The sequence below is a fragment of the Pongo pygmaeus genome, chromosome 7 (genome assembly GCF_028885625.2).
Source record: "Pongo pygmaeus isolate AG05252 chromosome 7, NHGRI_mPonPyg2-v2.0_pri, whole genome shotgun sequence".
In the NCBI taxonomy this organism is placed as follows: domain Eukaryota; kingdom Metazoa; phylum Chordata; class Mammalia; order Primates; family Hominidae; genus Pongo; species Pongo pygmaeus.
In genome coordinates, this window is record NC_072380.2 from 90,956,609 (window position 1) to 90,981,759 (window position 25,151).

A 25,151-nucleotide genomic window follows, 5' to 3' on the forward strand; every position below is an offset into this window, starting at 1 on the left:
TTTTGTATTTTTAATAGAGACGGGGTTTCACTGTGTTAGCCAGGATGATCTCGATCTCCTGACCTCGTGATCCGCCCACCTCGGCCTTCCAAAGTGCTGGGATTACAGGCATGAGCCACTGTGCCCGGCCCGTTAAAACCAATTTTTCACATGAAATCTTGATACCGTATTGGGCTACATTCCAAGCACATATGCAAGTATGATTTTCACCTTATGGTTGAAGCACTGGGCTAGAACCAGCATGAGTGTAAATTCCTGCTCTGTTGTGAAGTTGGGGCATAACCCTGAGCAAGTTCATTTCTTGCTATTGAAGCAGGTGATCAGTAAGATACTTTTATTGTCAGATAACTGAGCAAAATTTCGCTCAAAAAGAGAAAGTAAAATAAAATTAATAAAGATGTCTCTTTAGAGGAGTAGAGAAATATAACAATCCAAGATAAGCTGAAATATCTTAGGTCAATGCATACTCCATTAATTTAAGATGGTCTGGTGAGGATAGTGAAGCCAGAATTAGCTCTTTCTCTTCATATCGGGGAAATCCATAAGGCAGCTGTTGTAAAACTTGTTCAGGTAATAGGTCATCTTATGGTTTTTATCAGTAGGAAATATGGCTGAATTATATATATGGAATATAAAACCACATCCAGGAACATGTAAAAATCTTGACCTTTAAAACTGCACCATAGCTGTTTCTAAGTTTTTCTACTAATGTATGTTTGGTGTTTAAAATCTTAACTTTGAGGAAGTTTTTTCCGTTAGACCTTTTTTTCTTTTTCCTCTGAACTGAAAAAGTTGCTGTTAGTTTGTTTTAGCAGTGGAGCATCTGAGAGGGAATCTAGTTTGGAAAACCTTTGAGGTGATATATTTTAATCTATGCTTCCTCAGTTTGTATAATTCAGTAGCTAATAAAAAGACTGTTCATTTAAGGGAATGTGAGCTGTTTCTTTCCGATTATTTTTTTACTGTGGTATAATACATGTAGCATAAACTTTACCATCTTAATCATTTTTAAGAGTACAATTCAGTGTATACTTACAAGTGTTTTAATACATTAATGATGTGTAACCGTCATCACCATTCATCTCCATAACTCTTTTCATCTTGTAAGACCGAAATCCTAAACCCAAAGAATGTTAAGTTTTGAACCACTAGTTTACAATCCATAATCAAAAAGTGATGTTGATTAATAATTTTTTTCCATTATTTTAGTATAAACCACCCGCACTTAAAAAGTCAAATTCTCCTGGAACTGCATCATCAGGATCTTCACGATTACCGCAGCCAAGTGGCGCTGGCAAAACTGTTGTAGGTAAAGATAGCCATAAAGCAACTTGATTTGTTTTTGAAACCATGTTGGCAGAGCAGGAAATAAAGATAGTGGTCTATTCTGGAATATTAAGATAGATTTATAATTAAGAAGAGATGTAGAAGTTAAGTAATTATTTCTGAAAATAAAATAACTTTGAGTAGTTTCTACTTTTAACTTTTTTTTTTTTTTTTGAGACGGAGTCTTGCTCTGTCGCCCAGGTTTGAGTGCAGTGGTGGAATCTCGGCTCACTGCAACCTTCGCCTCCCAAGTTCAAGTGATTCTCCTGCCTTAGCCTCCTGAGTAGCTGGGACTATAGGCAGGTGCCACCACGCCCACCTAATTTTTTGTATTTTTAATAGAGATGGGGTTTCACCAAGTTAGCCAGGATAATCTCTATCTCCTGAACTCGTGATCCCCCAACCTGAGCCTCCTAAAGTGCTGAGATTACTGGCGTGAGCCACCGTGGTGCCCAGCCACTTTTTTGTTGTTTTTTTCAGCTTAAATGTTGGCCCCAGATGTTGTTATTGTTGTCATCTGTTCAGAATAGTCAGCCCAGTACTTCCTTGATTCTTTGATCCAGCATTTTCCTCTCATTTTATGCTAGCTCTTCATAGCTTTCTGAACTGGGCAATTGTTCATAGTAGACAAACACTTAATAGTTAGAAGAAGATATTGACCACTGACATGTACCTTTATTTATATATCAATTATAAGAGGGACATTTAGAAACTAGAAATGAAAGATGCTGTATGTTGTCCCCTGGAATTGCCATTTAAAAAATGTCTTCAATGAAAACTTGATTTATAGTTGCAAAGATTATTACTAAAGCATTGTTTTCTTTGTTAGATGCTCTGTTTTATGTAACCTTTTTTAGAGTATTGTTAAAAATAATGCTTTTTTATTATAAGGTGTTCCTTCAGGTAAAGTGTCTTCAAGTAGCAGCTCTTTGGGAAACAAACTTCAGACCCTATCTCCCTCTCATAAAGGGATAGCAGCCCCTCATGCAGGGTAAGTCTACACTGGATATAATTATTAGTGGTATATAATTAAATGATATTAAGGTTTTATTATGTTTTGATAATTGCTTTTTCATTCATCTTCATTTCCTAAGTTCATTTGTCTTAACATTTTGCTGGTCAGGAGCACACTCACTGCTGTTGAGTATCTAAATTTGTATAACCATTTTAGAAAATAATCTGGTATTAAAAGTCTTAGAAATCATAGCTTAAATTGAATAATTTTACTTCTGGGAATTTAGTCTAAGGAAATAATTTGAAATGTTAAAGATTTTTATACTAACTATAATTTACTAAGCACTATGTATCAGGCACTGTGCTAGACATTTTGCATGTATTTTTGTTAAAACCACTTCATAATCAAGAGAAAAGAAGATCAGAGAAGCTCAGTTTGCTCAAAGCCACATAGCTGTTAAAGTTAGAAGCAATATATAAATTGGGATCTCTTTGACTGTAAACATTGGACTTTTTTCACATTTTTATTATAATGTTAGAAATAAATAAAATCACCAAAATGTCTAGCTTTGTTTGAATAGTAAATTATGAAAATCTATAAAGGGATATTTTGCAACTATAGTATGTATATGAATTTTAATAAGGTGATTCTGTTAAGAGGAAAATGTTACTAGTGAACTCCACGTATAGTATGATAGAAGCAGTGGGTTGATTGTCTTAATTTAATACTTTTTTATATTTTTCTACAGTTATATTTACATGGCTTTTAATGAAGTATAAAATTAAACTTTCAAAAGTTATGGGAAAAATTGTAACAGTGGAGATATTAATATACAGCCATATATTTTTAGAAATTTACTTATTTTTTATTTTGATAAATCAGAAAATTAAGGGATTGCCACAGGACTGTTAGAATGAAGGTGTATGTCTATATCTTTACATATACTGGTTCAGTTGATTAATGAAATACAGCACACATTATTTTCTTTTCTTAATTTTAACTTTTAAGTTCAGGGATACAAGTGCAGGTTTGTTACATAGGTAAATTTGTGTCATAGAGAGTTTGTTGTACGCATTATTTCATCTTCCAGGTATTAAGCCTAGTACCCATCAGTTATTTTTCCTGATCCTCTGTCTCCTCTTATCCTCCACCCTCCAAAAGACTCCAGTATGTGTTGTTCCCATCTATGTGTCCATGTAGTCTCATAATTTAGCTTCCACTTATAAGTGAGAACATGCAGTATTTGGTTTTCTGTTCCTGTGTTAGTTTCCTAAGGATAGTGGCCTCCAGCTCCATTCATGTCCCTCCTAAGGACATGGTCTAATTCCTTTTTACGGCTGCATAGTGTTCCATGGTGTTTATGTACCACATTTTCTTTATCCAGTATATCATTGATGGACATTTAGGTTGATTCCATGTCTTCAGTATTATGAATAGTGCTGCAGTGAACATATGTGTGTGTCTTTATAATAGAATGATATATATTCTTTTGGGTATATACTCAGTAATGGGATTGCTGGGGCAAATGGTAGTTCTGTCTTTAGGTCTTTGAGGAATTGCCACACTGTCTTTCACAGTGGCTGAAGTAATTTACATTCCCACCAACAATGTATAAGCATTCCTTTTTTCTCCACAACCTCACCAGTATCTGTTATTTTTGTCTTTTTAACAGCAGCCATTCTGACTAGTGTGAGATAATACCTCATTGTGGTTTTGATTTGCATTTCTCTAATGATCAGTGATGTTGAGCTTTTTTTCATATGACAGTTGACCGCATGTATGTCTTCTTTTGAAAAGCGTCTGTTCATGTCTGTTGTCCACTTTTTAATGGGATTGTTTGTTTTTTTTCTTTTAAGTTTCTTTTTTTCTTGTAAGTTTGTTTGTTAAGTTATAGATGCTGGGTATTAGACCTTTGTTGGATGCATAATTTGCAAATATTTTCTCCCATTCTGTAGGTTGTCTGTTTACTGTGTTGATAGTTTCTTTTGCTATGCAGAAACTCTTTAGTTTAATTAGAGCCCATTTGTCAATTTGTGTTTTTGTTGCAATTGCTTTTGGCATCTTCATTATAAAATCTTTGCTGCTGCCTATGCCCTGAATGGTATTGGCTAGGTTGTCTTCCAGGGTTTTTATAGTTTTGGGTTTTACATTAGTCTTTAATCCATCTTGTGTTAATTTTTGTATACGGTGGAAGGAAGGGATCCAGTTTCAGTCTTCTGCATATTGCCAGCCAATTATCCCAGCACCTTTTATTAAATAGGAAATCCTTTTTCCATTGCTTATTTTTGTCAGGTTTGTCAAATATCAGATAGTAGTAGGTATGTGGTCTTACTTCTGGGCTTGCTATTCTGTTCCACTCGTCCATGTTCCAGTACCATGCTGTTTTGATTACTGTAGCCCTGTAGTATAGCTTGAAGTCAGGCAGCATGATGCCTCCAGCATTGTTCTTTTTGCTTAGAATTGCCTTGGCCAGTTTGACTCATTTTTTATTCTATATTAATGTTGAAATAGTTTTCTCTGGTTCTGTGAAGAATGTCATTGATAGTTTAATGGAAATAGCATTGAATCCATAAATTGCTTTAGGCAGTATCGCCATTTTAACAATATTGATTCTCCCTATCCATGAGCATGGAATATTTTTTCATTTATTTGTGTCATCTTTAATGTCTTTGAGCATTGGCTTGTAGTCCTCCCTGTATAGATCTTTCACCTCCCCAGTTACCTGTATTCTTAGGTATTTTATTCTTTTTGTGGCAATTGTGAATGGGAGTTTGTTCCTGATTTGGCTCTCTGCTTAACTGTTATTAGTGTGTAGGAATGCTGGTGATTTTTGCACATTGATTTTAGAATCATGAGACTTCGCTAAAGTTGCTTATCAGGTTAAGAAGCTTTTGGGCTGATATAATGGGGTTTTCTAGACACATGATCACGTCATCTGCCAGCAGGGATAGTTTGACTTCCTCTCTTCCTATTTGGATGCCCCTTTATTTCTTTCTCTTGCCTGATTGCGCTGGCCAGAACTTCTAAAACTATGTTGAATAGGAGTGGTGAGAAAGGGCATCTTTGTCTTGTGCCAGTTTTCAAGGGGAATGCTTCCAGCTTTTTCCCATTCAGTATGATGTTGGCTGTGGGTTTGTCATAAATGGCTAATATTTTGAGGTATGTTCCTGCAATACCTAGTTTATTGAGAGTTTTTAACATGAAGGGATGTTGAATTTTATTGAAAACCTTTTCTTCATCTATTAAGATAATCATGTGGTTTTTGTCTTTAGTTCTGTTGTGATGAATAGCATTTATTGATTTGCATATGCAGAGTCAACCTTGCATCCCAGGGATGAAGCCTACTTGATCCTGCTGGATAAGCTTTTTGATGTGCTGCTGGATTTGACTTGCTAGTATTTTGTTGAGGATTTTTGCTTGATGTTTATCAAGGTTATTGGCCTGAAGTTTCCTTTTTTGTTGTGTCTCTGCCAGGTTTTGGTATCAGGGTGATGCTGGCCTCATAGAATGAACTAGAGTTGAGTCCCTCCTTCTCAATTTTTTGGAATAATATCAGTAGGAATTGTACCAGTTTTTTGTACATCTAGTAGAATTCAGCTGTGAATCCATCTGGTCCTGGGCTTTTTTCGGTTGGTAAGCTATTTATTACTGCCTCAGTTTCAGAACTCGTTATTTGTCTGTTCAGGGATTCAATTTCTTCCTGGTTCAGTCTTGGGAGGGTGTAGGTGTCCAGGAATTTATCCATTTCTTCTAGATTTTCTAGTTTATGTGTATTGAGGTATTCATAATATTCTCTGATGACTTGTATTTCTATGGAGTCAAGTGGTAATACCCCTCTTGTCATTTCTGATTGTGTTTATTTGAATATTCTCTATTTTATTCTTTTTAGTGTAGCTAGCAGCCTATATATTTTATCAGTTTTTTAAAAAACAGCTCCTAGATTTGTTGATCTTTTGAATGGTTTTTCATGTATCTTCTTCAGTTTAGCTCTGATTTTGACTATTTCTTGTCTTCTGCTAGCTTTGGGATTTGTTTGTTCTTGGTTTTCTGGTTCTTTTAGTTGTGATCTTCGGTTGTTAACTTGAGATCTTTCTAACTTTTGATGTGGGCATTTAGTCCTATAAATTTCCCTTTCACACTGCCTTAGCTGTGTTCTAGAGATTCTGGTATGTTGTTTCTTTGGACTCTGTAGTTTCAAAGAACTTCCCGATTTCTGCCTTAATTTCATTATTTATCCAAAAATCATTCAGGAGAAGGTTATTCAATTTCTATATAGTTTAGGGTTTTGAGTTAATTTCTTAATCGTGATTTCTAATTTAATTGTTCTCTGGTTTGAGAGAATATTTATTATGATTTCAGTTCTTTTGCTTTTACTGAGGATGTTTTACATCCAATTATGTGTTCAATTTTATTTTATTTTATTTTTGAGATGGAGTTTCACTCTGTCACCCAGGCTGTAGTGCTGTGGCATGATCTTGGCTCACTGCAACCTCTGCCTCCTGGGTTCAAGCGATTCTCCTGCCTCAGCCTGTCGAGCAGCTGGGATTACAGGGATGTGCCACCACACCTGGCTAATTTTTTGTATTTTTAGTAGAGATAGGGTTTCCTCATGTTGGCCAGGCCAGTCTCAAACCCCTAACCTCAGGTCATCTGCCTGTCTCAGCCTCCAAAAGTGTTAGGATTACTGGCATCAGCCACCGCTCCGGGCCCATGTGATCAATTTTAGAGTATGTGCCAGATGGTAATGAGAACACTGTATTCTGTTGTTTTAGGGTAGAGAATTCTGTAAATATCTATCAGGTCCATTTGATCCAGTGCTGAGTTCAGGTCCTAAATATATATTTGTTAATTTTCTGTCTTGGTAATCTGTCTAATATTATCAGTGAGGTGTTAAAGTCTCCCACTATTATTGTGTAAGAGTCTAAGTCTCATTGAAGGTCTCTAAGAACTTGGTTTATGAATCTGAGTGCTCCTGTGTTGGGTACATTTGTATTTAGGATAGTTAACTTTTCTTGTTAAATCGAACCCTTTACCATTATGTAATATCCTTCTTTTTTTTTTTTCTTTAAATCTTTGTTGGTTTAAAGTCTAGTTTTGTCAGAAATTAGGACTACAACCCCTGCTTTTTTCTGTTTTCCATTTGCTTGGTAAATTTTTCTCCATCCCTTTATTTTGATCCCATGTGTGTCATTACATGAGACGGGTCCCTTGAAGACAGCATACCAATGGGTCGTGGTTCTTTATCAAAATACTTGCCACTCTGTGTCTTTTAATTGGGTCCTTTAGCCCATTTACATTTAAGACTAGTATTGATGTGTGTGGATTTGATCCTGTCATAATGATGCTAGCTGGTTATTTGGCAGACTTGTTTCTGTAACTAACTGTTTTACAGTATTACTGGTCTGTGTATTTCATTGTGTTTTTGTAGTGGCTCATAATTGTCTTTTCTTTCCATATTTAGTGCTTCCTTCAGGAGCTCTTGTAAGGCAGGTCTGGTGGTAACAAATTCCCACAGCATTTGCTGGTCTGAAAAAGGTTTTATTTCTCCTTCACTTATGAAGCTTAGTTTGGCCTGATATGAAATTTTGAGTTGGAATTTCTTTTCTTTAAGAATGTTAGCCAGGTGTGGTGGCTCACACCTGTAATCCCAGCACTTTGGGAGACTGAGGCTAGCAGATCCCCTGAGGTCAGGAGTTCGAGACCAGCCTGACCAATGTGGTGAACAACCTTGTCTCTATTTAAAAAAAAAAAAAACAAAAATTAGCCAGGTGTGGTTGTGTGCACCTGTAGTCCCAGCTACTTGGGAGGCTGAGGCAGGAGAATTGCTCGAACCCAGGAGGCAGAGGTTGCAGTGAGCCGAGATTGCGCCATTGTACTCCAGCCTGGGCGACAGAGTGAGACTCCATCTCAAAAAAAAAAAAAAAAAAAGAATGTTAAATATTGGTCCCCAGTATCTTCTGGCTTGTAGGGTTTCCACTGAGAGGTCTGCTTTTAGTCTGATGGGCTTTCCTTTGTAGGTGACCTGGCCTTTCTCTCTAGCTGCCTTTAACATTTTTTCTTTCAATTCGGTCTTGGAGAATCTGACGATTATGTGTCTTGTGGATGATCATCTCGAGTATCTTACTGGGGTTCTCTACATTTCCTGAATTTTAATGTTGGCCTCTCTACCTAGGTTAGGAAAGTTCTCATGGATGACATCCTGAAATATGTTTTTCAGATTGGTGCCATTCTCCTCATCTCTTTCAGATATACCGGTCAGTCATAGATTTGGTCTTTTTATATAATGTCACGCTTCTTGGAGCTTTTGTTCATCCCTTTTCATTCTTTTTTTCTCTATTCTTGTCAGCGTGTCTTATTTCAGAAAGCCAGTCTTCAAGCTCTGAGATTCCTTCTTCGCTTGGTCTCTTCTGCTATTAATACTTGTGATTCCATTATGAAATTCTTGTAGTGTGTTTTTCGGCTTTATCAGGTTGGTTATGTTCTTCCCTATACTGGCTATTTCATCTGTCCACTCCTGTAGTGTTTTATCGTGATTTTTAGCTTCCTTTCATTGGATTACAATGCATTGCTTTAGCTCAGTGAACTTCGTTCCTGTCCATATCCTGAATTCTGCTTCTTTCATTTCAGCTGTCTCAGCCTCAGCCTGATTCTGAGGAGATTCTCAGCCTGATTCCTGTTGGAGAGGTGATGCGGTCACTTGGAGGAAAAGAGGGCACTCTGGCTTTTTAAGTTTTCAGCATTCTTGTGCTGATTCTTTCTCATCTTTGTGAGCTTACCTAACTTCAGTCTTTGAGGCTGCTTACCTTTGGATGGGTTTGTTTTTTTGAACAACTCTGGCCACTTTTCCATAGGGCTGCTTGTGTATGCTGGGTGTCCACTCCAGTCACTAGTCACCTTGGATTTTTCAGTAGCTGGAGGTGTCACCAGTGAAGGCTACAAATCAGCAAAGGTAGCGGCCTGCCCCTCCTCCTGGGAACTTCATTTTAGGGAGGCCTCAAACCTCTGTCAGCCGAAGAACACCTGTGGGTGTGGCTGGAGACTCCAGTTGGGAGGCTCCACCTGGGGATGAGGAATGGGATTGGGAACCTGCTTAATAAAGCAGTCTGGCCACATTTTTATGGGACCACTGTGGTGTGCTGTTGTACCACTTCCACCTCTGGGTCAGCATGGGCTCTCCAAACCCCAGAGACTGAAACTGCCAAGTTGCCCAAACAGCAAAGATGATGGCCTGCACACCCTGTGGGAGTTCTATCCCAGGGACTTTGCAAATCTCTGTAGGCCAGAGAACACCCGCAGGGCTGGCTGGAGGTCCCAGTTGGGAGGTTCTTTCCAGTGAGGAGGGGCAATATTGGGGACCTACTTAAAGAAGCAGTGTGGCTACACTTTTCTAGAGCAGCTGTGCTGTGCTGGGTTACCACTTTTGTCCCAGTTGGCTTTGGCTCTCTGTGGGCCAGAGAATACCAGCAGGGATGGTTGGAGGTCCCAGTTGTGAGGTCCTGCTCCATGACGAGGAATGGATTGGGAACCTGCTTAACCAGCAGTCTGACCACATTTTGGTAAAGAAGTTGTGCTGTGCTGGGGAATCCTCTCTGCCTCTGGTTGGTTTGTACTCTCCAAAGCCTGCAGAACAGCAGAGTCACCCAAATAGCAAAGATGGCAGCCTGTCCCTTCCCCTGGGAGTTCCATCCCAGGTAGGCTCAAAACTGCTACTGGTGGCTGGCTGGAATTCCAATCCAGTGGGTCTTACCCTGTGAGGTGTTAAACCAACCCAAATGTCCAACAATGATAGACTGGATTAAGAAAATGTGGCACATATACACCATGGAATACTATGCAGCCATAAAAAATGATGAGTTCACGTCCTTTGTAGGGACATGGATGAAATTGGAAATCATCATTCTCAGTAAACTATCGCAAGAACAAAAAACCAAACACCGCATATTCTCACTCATAGGTGGGAATTGAACAATGAGAACACATGGACACAGGAAGGGGAACATCACACTCTGGGGACTGTTGTGGGGTGGGGGGAGGGGGGAGGGATAGCATTGGGAGATATACCTAATGCTAGATGACGAGTTGGTGGGTGCAGCGCACCAGCATGGCACATGTATACATATGTAACTTACCTGCACATTGCGCACATGTACCATAAAACCTAAAGTATAATAATAATAATAATAATAATAATAAAAGAAAAAAAAAAAAAAAGAAAGTGAGACCTGCAGACCATCCCTGCTTGGTCCCCTTGATTCAGCCTTTTTCCTAAGGGTATGTATGGGGGTCTAACATCCTGCTTTGCTGGAGTTACAGTTACTTTTGCTGGGAAGTTTGGAGTTCCTGGGTCTTTGCCTGTGCCGGAGCAGCTGCTCTGCCAAGACTCCCCATATCTGTATGTCAGACTGAAGGCCCTAGTGGAGTGGCTTCACAAGGGCATCTCTTGACCCAAGGGTTGCAAAGATCCACTGGAGAAGCGTGATTTCCCAGGGTCACACGTTCACTCACTGCTTCCCTGGGCCAAGGAGGTTCCCCTTGCTCTGTGTGGCTCCAAGGTGGGCTGTCATCCTGCCTCTCTTTTCTTTGTTCTCCGTGGGTCAAGTTGTTTCCTTGATTAGTCCCAATGCAAGTACATGGATGTTTCAGATGAAGGTGCTGTATTTACTCACCCCTTTTCATGTTATTTTCAAGTATAAGTTATATGTGGCTCACATTCATTTTGGTTTTTATGTGGGAAATATATACAAAGATATCTGTCAAATGACAGTAACTACATTTTGCTTCTCAATTCAGACTACATAGAAAATGGAAGACCTAAAGGAATATAATGTAATTATCATTATAGAAAAGGAAAAAAAAAATCAACCAACAATATCTTTTGAGTTAAGTGATTTTTCTTATTGTTGTGCTTCCAAAAACAAGAGACAGGCTATCCATAAGAAAGAGACAGATTATCAGTAGATCAGGTCATTGAAAAGTAAAATATTTTATCTTTTAGTGGTAATAAACTGATCTGATTTATTTTCTTCTCCAATGAGTTGACTCATTGGTTGATTAAGTGAAGTATAGACATAGCAATATGTGCTTTAATTTTACAAAGTCATTTTACCATATCACAGAGAATTGGCCTCCATGTTAGGGAACAATATTTGTTCATAGTGTTGTTTATAGTTTCACTTACAGTTGATCATAGATTAAAAGCTGATATTTTTCAGTATTTCTATAGTACTGGCAATTTTATCAGTTGGCAATATTAAATTGTACTGACACAGTATTCCTAGATAGGACGTGTAAAGCTGGCTGGTATAATGAAGAGAGGCGCTGACCTTGGAGTTAAAAGACTAGGTTTCTGCATCATACTCTGCCACTAAATAGCTTTGGGCGTGTATCTCTTTGTCATGCTATGACATGTTGCCTGACTGTGACAACATCTGTGACTCTGGTTAGACCTTGACAACTGATCCAAGAAAATCTGACCAACATACCTGGTTACTAATGGAAAATATGCTTTTGCTAACACGCAGAGATTTTGAGTACAATAATTTTGTCAGTTGTGCATTGCTTATAATGAATGCCATGAAGAATACATATTTTTTGGCTATCCCACGTCATATATAACTGTCAGTCATACCTGTTCAAATTCTGATTGTCCATTCTGTATAAGATCCTTACAGATTAAAGGAAGGTTTCCAACTACTGGAAAGAGAGCTGTGGAGGTCATTTCTACCAATATATTACTATATTAACTGGAACATTATGTTACTGTGTTAAATTAGAACCATTCATAGCTGTCTATTTAGTGACAGAGTTCCTTCCTTTTTTTTTCTTTTTTTTAAGAATTAGTGAAGTAATGATTTGTTTCTCTTGCTAGATTGTAAGCTCCATGATGGCAAAGACTATGTCTGCCTTGCTTCCATTTGTAACTAAAATCTAGTAGAATGCCTAGGCTAACAAAAAATTTTTGGTTAAGTGAAAGAAGATAATAAATTAATTCCCTCATCTGTTAATCTATTGGCATGTCATAGAATTATCATCTGGTACAAGTGAAAGAATTACTTGACGTTTGTATGACAACTGTTATTTCGATTTATACAGATGATTCAGGATTGGGTAAAGGTTGAATTAAGACATTTGGTCAGGTGTAATGCTCAATAAATTGAGCATTTGCTGAGATTAGTAAATGCTGTTATTTCAGTGGATTGCAAATGTTTAAAGTCTGGTATATGTAATCTTTATTGTAGTCCACTTTAATCAGGCATACCAGTGATCTGTAATAGAATCATGCCACAAAGAAATTTATTTTTGCACTCAGAAAAATTCTCATATGTTTGGTTGTTTGCGTCTAGACAGTTTGTGGATTAGGCCAGGTGCAGTGCCTCACACCTGTAATCCCAACACTTTGGGAGAGTGAGGTGGGAGAGTCGCTTGAACCCAGGAGTTTGAGACTTGCCTGGGCAACATAGCAAGAACTCATCTCCATTAAAAAAACAAAAACAAAAACAAAAAACCTTTTTAAACTTTTTTTTAAATGTAAAAAAAAGCAATCAAATCAATTTCTAGGTCAATTTTAACAGATTTGTTTAAAAAACAACAAAACACACCCAGGTGGAAAGTTTTTCCCTTCTTCTAAAAGATGATTACCTTTTTTTTTTTTTTTTTTTTTTTTTTTTGGAGATGGAGTTTTGCTCTTGTTGCCCAGGCTGGAGTGCAATGGTGCGATCTTGGCTCACTGTAACCTCCGCCTCCTGGGTTCAAGTGATTCTCCTGCCTCAGCCTCCCTATTAGCTGGGACAGGTGTGTGCTACCGTGTCTCGCTAATTTTGAATTTTTATGGGTTTTCACCATGTTAGGCTGGTCTCAAACTTCCGACCTCAAGTGATCCACCCACCTCGGTTTCCCAAATTGCTGGGATTACAGGCATGAGCCACCACGCCCGGCCAAAAGATGATTATCTTTAATTCCAGGAAATTTTAGAAGTACAATGAAACACAGATCTTTTAAATAAATATTTCCCCATTTGAATTGTTCCCTAGAGTTTACACAGTTGTACCTTATTACCAGTTTAAATGGATATCTCAGTAATAATTTTCAATAGTGAAACTAACAAATATCAGAGATTTACTTCCTTTTAGTTACTATGAAAAGCACATTTTACTTTGGAGATCAACTGTAATACACCTAAAATTAGAGCAACCAAAGGCATGTATGCAGCATTTTTTAATTTTAAAAATTGCATTTTGTTTCTCATACCTTATTTAAAATATTAAGAAGTAAATGTCTTTAGTTTTTGAGTACATTTTTATATGAATAGGAAACATGCTGTTTTCATAATCCAGTCTTTTGATGTGTGTGAATTGAATTTGTATGGAGCATTATGTAAATTTTTAAAAACTTATCTTTTATTGTTGATCTAGAAATGCTTGTGATAACCTAGAATTCCAGAGCTTGGTTTCTTATGTGGATAACAATGATTGAAGATTTTGGATAGGGAGCTAACTTTGCCATGGAATTGAGATACTAATTATTTGTGTAGGATTGATGAAGTTAGGATCAAAACTAGAAGTATGACACATTTCAAAACTGCCTTAGAGCAGGGGGGTGTTCAATCTTTTGGCTTCCCTGGGCCACACTGAAAGAAGAATTGTCTTGGACCACATATAAAATACACGAACGCTAATGATAGCTGATGAACTAAAAAAAAAAAAAAAAAAAAAAAAAAGCAAAAATTTCATAATGTTTTAAGAAAGTTTACGAATTTGTATAGGGCCCCATTCAAAGCCATCTTGGGTGGCATGTGGCCTGTAAGCTGCTGGTTGGACAAGATTGCCTTATAGCATCATAACAACAGAGGTGTGCAAAGATACAAAATACCATTCGGTAAATTCTTTTCCTAATATTATTTTATAAATCATATTTTTGTTATATCTCAATCTACAGTACTTGCTACACTCCTACAAGGTACCTAGTAAGCCACACTAAAATTGCTTATTTCCTAAGCGAATTCACTCTCCTGGTATCAACAGTAAATGACTTTTCCTATGTTAAAGTTTATTTCAAATCAGGGATAGGTTGATATCGTCACCATACTCATTCAGCTATGAGTATTTTGAAGGCCTGCAAAAGTATTATATATATAAAATCTTGATTGTTATTGAGATTTATAGATTTTGTTTTTGATAGCCTAATGGCAGCTTAGAATGTAAATTATTAAGTGATTTTAGCCTAAAAATAGCATTCATTAACTTTTAGCCTAAGTAACATTTGAGTTTTGGATGTACATATATATATGCACACATATAAATCGAGTTGAATGTTATAATACAAGTATGGTTAAAATCATTACTGGAACCTGTCCTTCAATTAGGTTTTCAAAATCTGAAAATATTGGCAATCTTTTTATATATGTAATATTTCCATTGGATAATTACCTTTAGGTTTTTATTATATTTTACACATCTTTCTTGAACTGAACTTTGTTGTATCACATGTAGGATTTGACTATTTCTTATCATAAAAGAGGAATATGTTTTTAAAATATAGTCAAAAATTTTCTAAATTTTAATTTCAGCAACCTTTTTCTGAGAAAGAAAAATTTTAATCCTTATTTCCAGAATCATGTAAGATAACCACTGTTTGGAACAAAAATGTTTTGATAATTAAGGATTAGAATAAAATCTGAATGTTTAAAATTCCAATAGATGGGTTTCTTTGTACTTTAACAAATTAAAAACAAATTTTAATTTAAAATATTTTAGAAATTTTACTTAATACATTTATTTAATGAAGGCTGCTTTTAAGAACTTTAAATCCTCACATAAACACCACCACCTGCAAAGTATTAATATCAACTTTTTCAACAAAATGCCTGCTATGTATAAGCTACTGAAAGAAGACAAAAATTAATAAAATGTGTCCCTCCTCTTAGATATCTATAATCTAAGAAAATGAACACATTCTTTTCAGACACTAAACTCCATAAGAACAAGTATCAGATCTATCTTATTTACCACCACATCCTGAGAATGGAGCACAGTGCCTGACACATAATAGATGCTCAGGGTTTATAGTCAGTGAATAAGTAAAGAAATGAGTGAGCAAATATCTTTTAAAAAGAATAGACTTTTAAAGTTAACAAGCAGTGATGTGTTATTCAGTAGCAAATAAGATTGTTTCCTAATTTCGTAATTCAATTTTCCCTGCTTCCTACTATGACTAGATGTTGGTTGGTGATAGTTTATATGATTCAGTTATTTGGTTGGTTGATTTAAAACAGTGAAATATCCTACAAACCTGCAGTTTGTCCTGCTGTCCTCTAGATGGAGATCCTTTATAATTTTGGTCAAAATGTGTGTGTATATATATATATTTAGATGGAATGGCCCCTTACCATTATTACATGTGATTTTTAGAATTGTCATCCATGTTTTTTTTTCCATGCCGAGTCCCGTTTTACTTTGGATACATTTCAGAAATAAAGTCACTTTTTTGTTAGAAGTCAGTGGAGTTAGAAAGTCAAATGGGGTACATGTTATTTATTCAATTCCTTATTTTTGGAATTTTAAAAAGCACGGAAATAAATAATATGAAGAGTAGAGAAAGTTTCCGTGAATTCCGGGAGGAAGAAAAATTATTTGTGAATAACAGCATTCAGTTCACTTATAGCTTCATGATTTTTTTTTTTGAAATAGTTGTCCTTCCTAAGTTTCTTCATTGATTCCATTGCCCTGCTGTGTATAATTTGACATTTGTTTGGATGTGTAGGGTAGCCTGTGTAGTCAGAATTTTCAGACCTAATAATGGGCATTGTATGAACTCTCTGAGGATTCTTTTGGACATTAGTTCTTACCTTGACAGTCAGATAAAATTAAGGACTTGGGGAGTAGATATCTGATGAACCAGAATAATGTCTTAAAAAAAAGCTTTATATAAAGAAGCAGTAGCAATCTCCTTATGGGTACACCTTTATATATTTTAATAGTAATATGGACAAGTTAGGCCCTCCACTTCGAACGGGAAGACTTGTGCAAAGGTTGTATGACAGTGATACAAAATCAGACAGTGCCATCAAAAGACATGAGTTATTACCTATTTACAAGTAAGTATTTGTAACTCAGTTTGGTTAATATTTTTCAGATATTTCATTAAAAGCTTTGTATAATGGAATAATATAACTTTTACTGTCCTATACTTAAAAAAATCTGTTGAATAATTTCTAAGCCAAAATGTGTCGAATAATCTAGGATTTAAAACATTTTGATTTTTAGTAAGCATTTCTGTTGTACTAAATAAAACTTTTTGGGTTATACATTTTATTCCATTAAATATTAATTTTTGGAGGTTTCAAATTGCAGTCACATTTAATAATTGTTTTTATGAAATTTTTTTAGTAGTAATTAGGATTTTTTTGTAATAGTAGTTTTAAAAAGTAGAGTTTGAGAAAAATAGTCTCGTACAGTATAATATTGTTAGATTATCTCTTAGATAAGCAGATGGTGAACTATTATAAAAAGCCCAGAAAAAGAAAAGATTTTAGGAAACTTTCAGTCCAAGGGTCCTTAGTCTTTTTGTTAGATGGTTGTAAATTCTGCCTGCAACCGGGAAAGAATATGACACTGCCAAAGAGTCAAGCTCGACAAAGAGTATGACACAGCCAGTTCTGACCTGGCTGGCTGAAAAGAGTGTGTGGCAATGGCAGTTACTTTGAAACTCTATGGCATGAGTCTTCAAGGTTTACTAATTTGGGTCTCAATTCTAGCCCACATTTTAAATATGAAATTAGGGCCTAAAAATTAATTTACCTATTAATGGTGGAAAATATTAAGCAGAGTAACTTAGTTAACTTTTAAACCAACACCTACTACAACAGTCTGCTCAGTATATATGTATGAAAAGTAATAATAAATTTAACTAGATAAACAAAGGTAGGAGGAGTCTTTAAGATACTAGCAGCAGCCATTTGCTATTTTTAAGTAGTGATAAATCCTAGCAGGAAGAGTTTGTGCTGTGAGCCGTTTTTCATTTTGCTGATTCTACTGTCAGAACCCTCTGATGCAGATCTCACAGTAACAGTGACTAGCAGTAAGATGGATTAAGTACAATTCCAAAATTAAACCTTCTTTAATTATTGATATGAGCTGTAACAGGTAGATTCTAGATACAGAGTAAGAGTAATGCTTTGCAGATTCTGAACAGAAAGAAAAATTAGTGGACTGTGTAAGACTGGGGCAAGATGTTTTAAGTGATCAAGGCTGTTCTAGATGTTACTAAAAATAAATGACAGATATTTAATATTGGTAGCTATTAATGATGATAATCTCTTATATTTTCCTCTAAATATAAACATTTTGAACAACCTCAAGTTACCGATATGGTGACATTATGTGTATATATTCATGGATGTGTTTGTATTGTTTGTATATCTCATGCACTTAAGACGATTCTATAGCCAAAAAAAAAAAAGGGTTCTTCCTATTTAAATGCCATTCTTTGACAATGATTCCCTAGAGATTGAATTTCTAGAAAAAGACTCTAGTAGTTCTACAACATCCCCAAAGAGGCTATACACAAGAGTAGAGTAAACCTCATGAATGGACTTGGAGTGAGCATTTGAAGAGGTGCAGGGCATTCCATTCATGCACCAAAGTGATTCTTTCCTTGTTGAAGTTTAGAAGTAATTTAAAGAACTAACTATGCAAAGTAACCGCATTGAATGACAGCATTGTATATTGAATATGAGTTCTGTAATACAGCCTACTTAAGTTCAAGTACTACTCTGGCCACGTAGTAGCCTCACAATTTATATAATCTCTTTGAACATGCTTCCACTTTAAAATGGGAATAATATCTTCTGAGATTTGGGGGACATTAAATAAGGCATGTGTAGTACCTGGCTTCATAATTGTCATGTAGTGGCTGTTTGAAAAATAGTGGATGTTGTTATTACCTGCATGTACTTTGGAAGCAGCTATTTACAATTTTAGGGTACTCTCTCCTACTTTGCCATATAAGTAGAGTAAGAAAAATTTCAACTAAAGTTTAAGAACCTCTAATCTGGAGGTATTTTTTAAAGTATTCTGCTGTTCATATAACATAACATTGCTCACCTGTGAAATTTAAAGATTTGATTAAAGCTCTATAGAGAGGGAGGGAACTATGCTTTAATGAACATCTAAATCCTAGCTTTGGAACATACTAGCAGGGTCACCTTGGGTAAGTTACTTAGGGGCTCTTTACCTCATTTGTCTTATCTGTAAACGGAGTTATGAACGCTACCTATTTCATAGGATTATTGGGATAAATAAATTTCTATGGGCAAAATACTTAGAATTGTACTTGACATGGAGTAAGCACTATTATATAAATGTTAACTTATAGTGGCAACAACAGTAGTAATAGTATTAGCATCAGCTATCTAAATGTTTATATGAATTGTACTTTTTTTCTCATAACCTTTCTATAAGTGATCATTTTATAAATGATGAGACTCAGACTTGCTGTCACAAAGCTGTCAGTAGCATTGGCATTTGAATCTAAATTCATTTGAATTCCCAAGCCTCTGCTTTTAGTGTTACATCATCATGATTTAGCTTTCTAACCCTTCTTTGATTCTTAAAGTTTCAAAATGGAGACTCATGGATGATCCAACCAGAAGTCCCTCTGATTTCGGATAGCCCAGGCTGTGCAGTTGGTAAAATTAAATCTTTAAAGGGAATATTATATTAACTCATTTATTTTAGTTGCTGCTTTTTAGAACTTTCATAAGTTGAATATTATTCTTTAATGTGACTAGCAAAAAAATTCTTTTTTTAACTACATCATATATGCTTAGAATAATAATAAAACTTGTTAGTTTATTTAACTGTTATCCATAAGCATTTATCAGAATATATGTTTTGAGGGAAATATAAATTTAAACTGTTTTTAAAAATGTATCTTTCAGAATGATTACCTTATAAATTTCATGTAAAGCATATATACATATTTTAGTTGATTTTATTTACTATCAGAATAGTGTTAGTAAATGCAAAATTCTTTGGTTTATCTTTAATATTAACTACTATTTGCTTTCAGATTTAAAATAATTACTGGGACTTTAATCTTTTGAACTTCTCTGAAGCTTCTAAGTGTTCTTTCTAATCATGTGAATAGGTAATTTGAGAAATACATGCTCACTGTTCAATACTTTGCCATTATTTTTTCTCTTTTTCATAGAGCTAATGTCAAACCCCGAAATTCCACACCACCTAGTTTGGCAAGAAATCCTGCCCCAGGTGTGCTTACAAACAAACGAAAAACATATACTGAGAGCTACATATACAGGTATGTTTAGCTCTGCTATCCCAATAACTAAAATATGGTATATGATAGTTTTCCAAGGACCATATACAAAAGTAAGTAACAAGCTATTTATAGAAAACCTGATTTTTTTCTTTTAATCTGGCTTTTAAGTTGTACACCTCTAATGGATTTGGGCAAAGTAAACTGAAAACCTTCTGTAAAGGATTAACCCTTCTACATGCCACTAAGAACGTATGTGATTTATGGGAGGAGGTCAAAATATCCACATTAATAAGAGTTTGGAAGAAGTTGTTCCAAACTTCATGGATGACTTTGAGGGACTTAAGACTTCAGTGGAGGAGGTAACTGCAGATGTGCTGGCAAAATAGCAAAAGAACTAGAATCAGAAGGGAAGCCCTGCAGATGTCATTGAACTGCTGCAGTCTCATGATAAAACTGGAATGGATAAGGAGTTGTGGTGGCTCACACCTGTAATCCCAGCAATTTGAGAGGCTGCGGCAGGTGGATCACCTGAGGTCAGGAGTTTGAGACTAGCCTGGCCAACATGGTGAAACCCTGTCTCTACTAAAAGTAGAAAAATTAGCCAGGCGTGGTGTTGCACACCTGTAATCCCAACTGCTCAGGAGGCCGAGGCAGGAGAATTGCTTGAACCTGGGAGGCAGAGGTTGTAGTGAGCTGAGATGGGGCCACTGCACTCCAGCCTCAGTGACAGAGCGAGACTCCATCTCAAAAAAAAAAAATGTTGTTATAGTGTGTAGTTCATCTAGCATCTATTTTACCTTTATTACTGTGTTTTTTGTTTTTGTTTTTGTTTTTTTTGTTTTTTTTTTTGAGATGGAGTCTCGCTCTGTCACCCAGGCTGGAGTGCAGTGGCGCAATCTCGGCTCACTGCAAGCTGCGCCTCCCAGGTTCACGCCATTCTCCTGCCTCAGCCTCCCGAGTAGCTGGGACTACAGGTGCCCGCCACCACACCTGGCTAATTTTTTTGTATTTTTATTAGAGACGGGGTTTCACCGTGTTAGCCAGGATGGTCTTGATCTCCTGACCTCATGATCCACCCGCCTTGTCCTCCCAAAGTGCTGGGATTACAGGTGTGAGCCACCGCGCCCGGCCTACTATGTTTTGTTAATAGATAATAGAGACCTCCCTGTGAGGGCATGCATAAGAGTTTGTTATTTTTTGCATCACAATAATTTAATATCATTAAATAATAAAAAAATAAATACTAGAAGTATCACCTCACAATCCTTGTGACCAAGGAGAGAGACTTGAAACCTAAGGATCTCTATCTTTCTTCATGGTTGGGTTCTCTTTAGAGATGGGTTTGCAGAAAGGACATCATAAATGTTCATTCTGCTCCCAGTGTAGTAAATTCCTAGCACAAAGAACAGATGGAAAGCGATGTGGTTTGGATTTGTGTCCTGCCCAAATCTCATGTCAAATTGTAACCCTCAACGCTAGAGGAGGGGCCTGGTGATAGGCGATTGGATCATGGGGGTGGACTTCCCCATTGCTGTTCTTGTGGTAGCAAGTTCTCAACATATCTGATTGTTTAAAACTGTGTAGTACCTGCCCGTTCTCTTTTTTCCTCCTGCTCCCACCGTGTAAGACATGCTTGCTTCCCCTTTGCCTTCTGCTATGAATAAGTTTCCTGAGGCCTCCCCAACCAAGCTTTCTGTAGAGCCTGCAGAACTGTGAGTCAGTTAAACCTCTGTTCTTTATAAATTACCCAGTCTCAGGTAGTTCATTATAGCAATGTGAGAACAGACTAATACAGAAAGCATGGCTGCATTTAGTCATGATAAATTCTCGTAACACAGATAAATATAATGTTAAAGAAAAAATGTGAGAATTATAGTATTTACTAACAAGGATTTTTTTAAATTTGAACTAGAGGAATATTAAAAATGAGATTAAGCAGGCTAATTGTTATATTTATGTCCTGTTTCTCCAGGGTTATGGGTTGAAAACTACTGATATGAACTTTTATCTTTTCATTGTTTCTTTACTTTTTTAGGCCAGATGGAGACTCTGCATCTTCCCTTAATGGTGGAAATATTAAAGGCATTGAAGGAAATTCACCTGGAAACTTATCAAAATTCTGCCATGAGTGTGGGACTAAATACCCTGTAGAATGGGCCAAGTTTTGCTGTGAATGTGGCATTCGAAGAATGATTCTATGAATAGAATCTCAAAAAAAAAAAAGCCGAGTTCAGAGTTTATGATTATTGCTGCTTGGACAGCCAGAGCACATCCTTTAGTTAGTTTGTGCTAAAAATACTCAAAATACCATTTCCAGTCAATTTTGGAACGTAATCTTTTCGCTATGTAATGTGTGTGTGTTTATATGTGTACATATACTGTATATAATAAATATCTGGTACCCCAGACTGTGTCATTCAAGGAAATATTCACTTATCTGTTAGAAAATAATTTCAAATGGAACGATTAATTTAGGTGTTACTTTTCTGTTGTTGTTAAAGCACATGAAGTACATTTCCACAAACTCTCATACTCTAGTGCTTAGCCCTTCAAGCTTTAGGATAAGTATAACTTTGAGCAAAAAATTTGAATAAACATTTGTATTATTGGTGCTTATCTTCAGATAGTATCATAGTAGGATAGATGCTGGGAATTTTGTAATTAAAGAGAACGGTTTTAGTTACCATTAGGTATGTTAAGGTCACTCCTGTAGAGTATGTCAACAAATTATTTTATAAATCTGAAAAAGTAAGAGGAAAAAAAAAAACCCTCTATTAGTTACATAATTTAAACATCTTACTCGTTTTGTAAAAATGTAATTATGCAATTTCCTTTGCAAAAACACAAGACTAAAAATACAAATCTATCTTGTTCTATTTATAACTGATTTCTTTTACTTCTGTATGTATTCGTTGAACATATTTTTTTACTTCCAATTGTTTTTCCAGATTTCACTTTTTTCTTCCTTTTCCATAACCCATGAAGATAGTTTTAATTTGCTAGTTCATTTTTTGCTGTATTTGAAAATGTAATTATTTAATATAGAAGGCACAGAATTCCCTGCAAAATCTTACATGTTTAAAAACATATAATTTTTTGTATCTGAATTTAGAATAAATTATTTTAATGCATCTTAAATCACTTCACCTAATCATAATAGTTGTGGTAACTAATCATTAGTGCAGAGCATGCAGATAAAAAATATTTGAATTTTTTTTTTCTTGGAAGTACAGGTAGTTATGAGTAGGTTAAGAGAATATCTAATTTTCCTACTCATATTTTCATCTTTAGCATTTAATGTTGAAACACCATTCACGTCACAATAAGAACCCACTGAAAATGTATTGTTTTAGTGCATAATTGACTTACCTAATTAAACATACACACAAATTTAATTATTTTTTTCTCTTTAACCTGATCACGACACAGCTCTTAATCATTGTCACTTTCAGTATAGCATAGTAGTTAGTAGTAGATTGCCTTGATGGCAGTAATTCTGTAGTAATTTCTATTCAATCAAACCTAAGAGAGCTTTGATCTTACTGTAAAGGTACAAGCAAATCTTTTATATAATTCGTAGCTTTTTTTTGGTTTATGATTCTGATCAACTATAAGACACAATGTAAAGAATTGTGGCTTATAATTTCTCTAAAATTTATTAGCTTAGTTTAGTTAGGGCAGGAGTTAAAACTTAATAGGAATTGTCATTTTACTTACAGTTTCTTTCCTGATTAGTTATTAATTTTTTCCCCTCAGTTATCTTTATTCAGTCATATTGGTCAAAACAAACAAACAAATAGTCCATCAACTAAAATAAGCTGTAATGAATTTAGAAGATGAATGCACGTATTAGATTTCCATTTAAATCACTTCTGTTATAAATCATATGAAGAACTTTAAACTTGTTTTATCTAAGACTGAGCACTGTTTTTTTTTCAAGTATTTTTTTAAGACCACATAATTCTTTTTGTCTGCTCAAGGAAAGGATAGATAAATAATTGGCACACATTTGTTTCTCACTGAATTTTACAGTAGTAAATAAATGTTATAATGTACCACAAGGAGATGAGTTGGTAAGAAATCATCTAGTTCCAGAGCCCAGAGATTATAAACAGTAGGTGAAATAGATTTATGACTTATGAAATATGTTGTGACAATATATTTAAATGCATTTTTATATTACTTGCATATTCTCACATTGATTTGTGCAATAGTTCAGTTTAAAAAAAATCTTCCTATGCATCATGTATTTTATTTTTATTTATTTTCACAAGTATTTGACAGTATGGTAGAATAAAAGATGATTGTAAGATTAAAAATGTAAAAATTGCTTATGTATTATTATGAATTGTGTTAGGTTGAAAAAGTAAGATGATTGTGGTGACTATTATTTCTTGTCCACTATATGTTTGTTTTTTGTTTTTTCACCAATAATGTCTTCATATTTGAACCTATTCAATAAAGACATGAAGCATAAAAATGCTAGTTCGTATTCACTGATGTCTTTTAGCCATACATAGAAAGATAGGAACCTAATGAAATATAAATAAAATATTTGAAGTCAAAAATACAGATTTTTACAAATAAAAAGTAGCTTTTCATTGGCTGTATTCTTATGCCATCAGCTTTTTAAAATGTATTACCATTTTATTGAAGTGTTTTCTGACATCAAAGTATTAGAAATGTTTTTGTTACAAGTTTTTTAAGGCATTGTCTTCATAGACAATATATTTAGCAATCACAAACATTTGTGATGTCAAGGTTAATAGGAAACATGGATGTTTCTAGTTAAGAACTTTACAGTTTAATGGTAAAGTTATTTGTGATGAATAATATTTTAGACCACATTTAAAATTAAAAAGGAATTTAGTGAAAATTTCAGATTAGACATGTTTAATTTTTTTCCTTAGGTTAGAGGTGAACACTTAACCATGAGTAGAAGCTCTGGAGATGAAAAAAATATTAGAAAACACACATAACAAAGAATCATCAGAACGCTTGGGTATTTATTTTCATTGAATGTGTATGTATTTTACATGGTAAGTATTTTTTAGTATTGAGATACATTGATTTTTTTCAAATGACTATATTATTAAATAGAGCTATGGAGAAATTAAAGCCACAATTTTTATTTTCATTTAGAAAAATTTCAGTTAAATGTTACTCAATGCTCCTCCTTATTTTAAACACAGTTTTGCTTAGCTCGTATGTGAATTGCTTTTTAGCCACTAGAGGGTGCATTTGGATAATTATTTCATAATATTACTGGCCTATTCTTTTTAAAGGCCTCTCAGCAATATACATATGATTTTTTGACAACACGATATTACAGAGATCTATAAGGGTAGTTTTCTTTGTTTTGTTGTGATTTTAATAATGTGTTTATATTTTAGAAATTTTGCCCAGCTCAACTGGGGCACCAGGATTGCAGTAATTGATAGAGATATTTAATAATTACACTTCACGATATTTTGTTAGCAAAATTATGCATCTCAAGCATATCACTTATGGACAATACATGGATTAGTAAATACTCCTTGAAATATTATTTTAATATTTCATCTTAGTTCTACCACAGTTTAGTAGGTTATAG

General features: G+C 35.2%; 1 protein-coding gene across 2 annotated transcripts in view; it reads left to right on the forward strand.

The window, feature by feature from the left end:
* Window positions 1-24,038, forward strand: part of ZC2HC1A (zinc finger C2HC-type containing 1A) — a 52,768-nt gene extending 28,730 nt beyond the window's left edge. Inside the window, exons 6-10 of one of the 2 annotated variants that reach the window (XM_054497862.2) lie at window positions 1,210-1,309; window positions 2,218-2,317; window positions 16,257-16,373; window positions 19,490-19,597; window positions 21,594-24,038. In XM_054497862.2, coding sequence (XP_054353837.1) covers window positions 1,210-1,309; window positions 2,218-2,317; window positions 16,257-16,373; window positions 19,490-19,597; window positions 21,594-21,759 — 591 coding nt within the window. In that variant the 3' untranslated portion in view covers window positions 21,760-24,038. The remainder of the gene's footprint in view (window positions 1-1,209; window positions 1,310-2,217; window positions 2,318-16,256; window positions 16,374-19,489; window positions 19,598-21,593) is intronic. The other variant, XM_063668927.1, reaches the window with a different exon arrangement.
* Window positions 24,039-25,151: the final 1,113 nt, after the last annotated feature.